Source organism: Poecilia latipinna, unplaced genomic scaffold (assembly GCF_001443285.1).
Source record: "Poecilia latipinna isolate Pla-1442-1.1 unplaced genomic scaffold, P_latipinna-1.0 Scaffold1154, whole genome shotgun sequence".
Lineage (NCBI taxonomy): Eukaryota > Metazoa > Chordata > Actinopteri > Cyprinodontiformes > Poeciliidae > Poecilia > Poecilia latipinna.
The window spans coordinates 5791-8899 of NW_015113770.1; the positions used below are offsets into that span (position 1 = coordinate 5791).

The 3109-nt window shown below is 41.9% G+C and overlaps 1 protein-coding gene across 1 annotated transcript; it reads right to left on the reverse strand.

Annotated features, from left to right (window-relative positions):
- Nucleotides 1–222: 222 nt before the first annotated feature.
- otud1 (OTU deubiquitinase 1) lies at nt 223–2868 on the reverse strand. Its single transcript, XM_015053024.1, has one exon. The coding sequence runs from the start codon at nt 2593–2595 to the stop codon at nt 1375–1377; it is 1221 nt and encodes a 406-aa protein (XP_014908510.1). The 5' UTR covers nt 2596–2868; the 3' UTR covers nt 223–1374.
- Nucleotides 2869–3109: the final 241 nt, after the last annotated feature.

Here is a 3109-nt window from a genome sequence, read left to right on the forward strand (position 1 = left end):
AAGAGAGAATCCACCCGTCACTCTTACGGTACTACATGTTTGCTTTAAAACTGCCGCAAAACTAAGTTGGCACAATTTATATCTTTGTATATGCCAATGCATTAAGATAAAAAAAAAAGATAAACAGTTATATCTGTAGTAATATATTACTTCAGCAGCAGTAGGAAAGTTTTAATGATCTAAAGAAAACCAGTTAGAACATGTTATACTTTTCGTTAATGCTGTGCTACTGCGGATAAAACGTGGTGAGAATCCAATAACCAACTTACGCCTAGTTGGAACTGTTGTGCAAAAGAGAGAAAACAGATTTTTTTTTAAATACAAAGATAAAAAAAATAACATACTGTACATACGTAAGAAAATGCAATCTAAAATTCACTGCATTTCAAACTGGGTTCTTACACATTTCAAAACAAAATTCCGTACATTTCCCAGTTCAAATTGACAGTTTTTTTCAGCAGTCTTTAGTTACATTTTGGACATTTGAATATAAAACACTAATGTTGAAATGGGTTAAATAGTTGTCAGTTGTAGGTTTTGCAAGTCATGAAAATTAAACTGGCTTTATTTTTTGGAATGCAAGGTTTCACTACTTTTTTGTGTGTCTGGACTAACTGGGATCAGCTCCATCTTAAAATCTATAATTGATTTCACAAATAAAGATTGGAGGATCTCTCATAAAATGTGGGCTCTTTATATTAGATGGAGAACTTTTTTCAAGTTTATTAGGGTTGGTCAAAATCATCCACTTTACAGTTGCCTGAAACCTAAAAAGTAGTGAAATGGTTCTTTGTGGGGGTTTGAGATACATTCAGTCAGTGAGTCAAAAACCAAACATAATAATGGGTAACATTAAAATGTAGTTGTAATGAACCAAAGACAAAGCAAGCCATTTAGACATAAAAACACTTCAATTTTGGGGGGGCATTTTTAGACCTTTATCCTCAGAAGATAGAAAAGGAAAAGTCAGAAATCCAACAGTTTTCTAAGTGCTTTTTGTACAAATTCCAGACTGCATTGGAGCCCTGTTAAAAATGTGTGAACTGTTGCAGAAATGATGTCAAAAGTATAAATGGTCGGCCAAGAAAAAGGCAAATAAATGTTGTACACTGCAAAAATACTGAAACTCAAAGCATCACTGATGTCAACATAACTAAAATCATCCAAAAAAAACCAAAAAAAAAACAAGCATACATCCTTTCAAACTCCAATCTGGACGTTCTGGTATGTAGAAAAACTCAAGTCTGTGCACCGCACTTTGTTTCACACATAGAAATCTTATAAAAAATAATTTAAAGCAGGAAGAAAGTCATCAGAAGAGTCTCCATCGGTCATTCTGTAAGAAAATATGTCCTCCGTCATACAAACTTTATTTCAAACACAACCATTTTGTTCTAGGTACATCTTAGACAGCGAGGCTGCCATAGATTTTGCCAGCTCCTCGTCCCTCTTCCTCTGCATCTGTGATTGTCGACACCAGTCCTCATACTCTGGGTTGGGGAGACGCTTGTCCAATACGACATCGTAGTGACCATTGCTGAGCCAGCTAAGCCAGATTGCCAGTTTGGAGGGGTCCTCCTCCCCAAGATAGTGCACCATGGTGGAAACAGTGGAACTCTCCAGGCTGCCACCAGTCGTAAGGTGGATGTTGACATTCAGCATTTGACTCATGGCTAGGAGCTCTGGATACCCAGCCCAGGCACCATCCTGCGCCGCGTTGATCAAGAACTCTCCAACGTCCCCCTCAATGATGGGTATGAACTCGTCCAGGTGGTCGGCGATGTGGTGCACGGTCTGCTCCCGCAGCTCCCCATGCCTTGCTTGGTCTCCGTATGTGGCTTTGCACACAGCTCTGTACAGGCAGTTACCATCTGGAATGATGTGGTACCTGTACTTGTGTCTCTCCTGGAGGTACTTGTTCTGCCTCTCCACCTCAGCCAGATACCTGGTGACCTTATCGTTGATGTCCCCTGTTTCTTGGCATCTCTGCGGTGGAGACTCCTGGAGGACACTGAGCTCAAAGGCCTTCTCCTCTTTACGTGATGACCCCATGGGAGAAAGTTCCTCAATATCCACTGAAGCAAATCCATTCCTTCTAGAAGATGTCTGGGAAGAAGTTTCATCCTCGTATGAATTCCTCATCGTCCCATTGATATTGCTGCTCCTAAAAACATGATTCCCAGGAAACATCTCATCAGTTCCGTTGCCCAGATGATTAACCATCTCCACCATTATATCTGAATCACAGTCATTGCAGAGCTCATTTTCACCTCTTTGCGACTTGTTCTTGGGCTTCTTGATAATGTGAACCGGTACAGACCTTTCCACTCCATCAGGTCTACGGATTATTATCTCAGCCGTCGATGTAAAGTGAACTGGCCTCACCGGAGAGGCTTCGTAGCAGGAAAATGCTGGCATGTTTGTCTCACTGCCCTTAGTCGCTGAAGTTGTGCGCAGTCGAAGTTGTCCGTCGACCTCAGAGGAACTTTGCGTCGCCGCGTTGGAGTGTTCGGACGCCGGAGACAGATTGACAGTAACTTTCCTGGACCTGGACGCCCTCGGGTAGTGTGTGAGAACGCTGTTGTACAGCTGCATGTTTGAAACGCAGTCCTTTATAGCGGGCGAAGCGGCCGTGCCGTTACGAAAACATGACAACAGCGGCTAAAAATATATTAAGACCCGTGTCATCGGTAACAACAGCGGGGAGCTGTTGGGAACGTCTCCATGGCCCCCAGCCCCCTTATCAGCAACACGCAGAGACGACGACACGCTCCAGTTCGGGCTCTTTGCGTCATTTGCAGACAGGGTGCCTCCCTAATTTTAGAGTTGAAACTGCAGCTGGACCCTTCTGGTTAAACAGTCAGGCAGGATTAAATCACATAGACTTCCCTTCGAGATTTTCAAGATAAAATTACATTAAACAAAAGTGTCGATGTCTTTTTCAAGCCAGCTTCTAAATACTTTATAATATAAAAAAACCAATCATGATTTGTGACATAGAACAAGATAACTACAGTCAAACATGCCAGCAGATAAACACACAGAAAACTGTCTTGTTGCTTCAGAGCCTGGACAAACTGTCACAATTATTAGAAACTAATAAAGGAGA

Excerpts from the sequence above, each read along its gene's own strand:
- otud1 (XM_015053024.1), bottom strand. The coding sequence starts at position 2,595 with ATGCAGCTGTACAACAGCGTTCTCACACACTACCCGAGGGCGTCCAGG.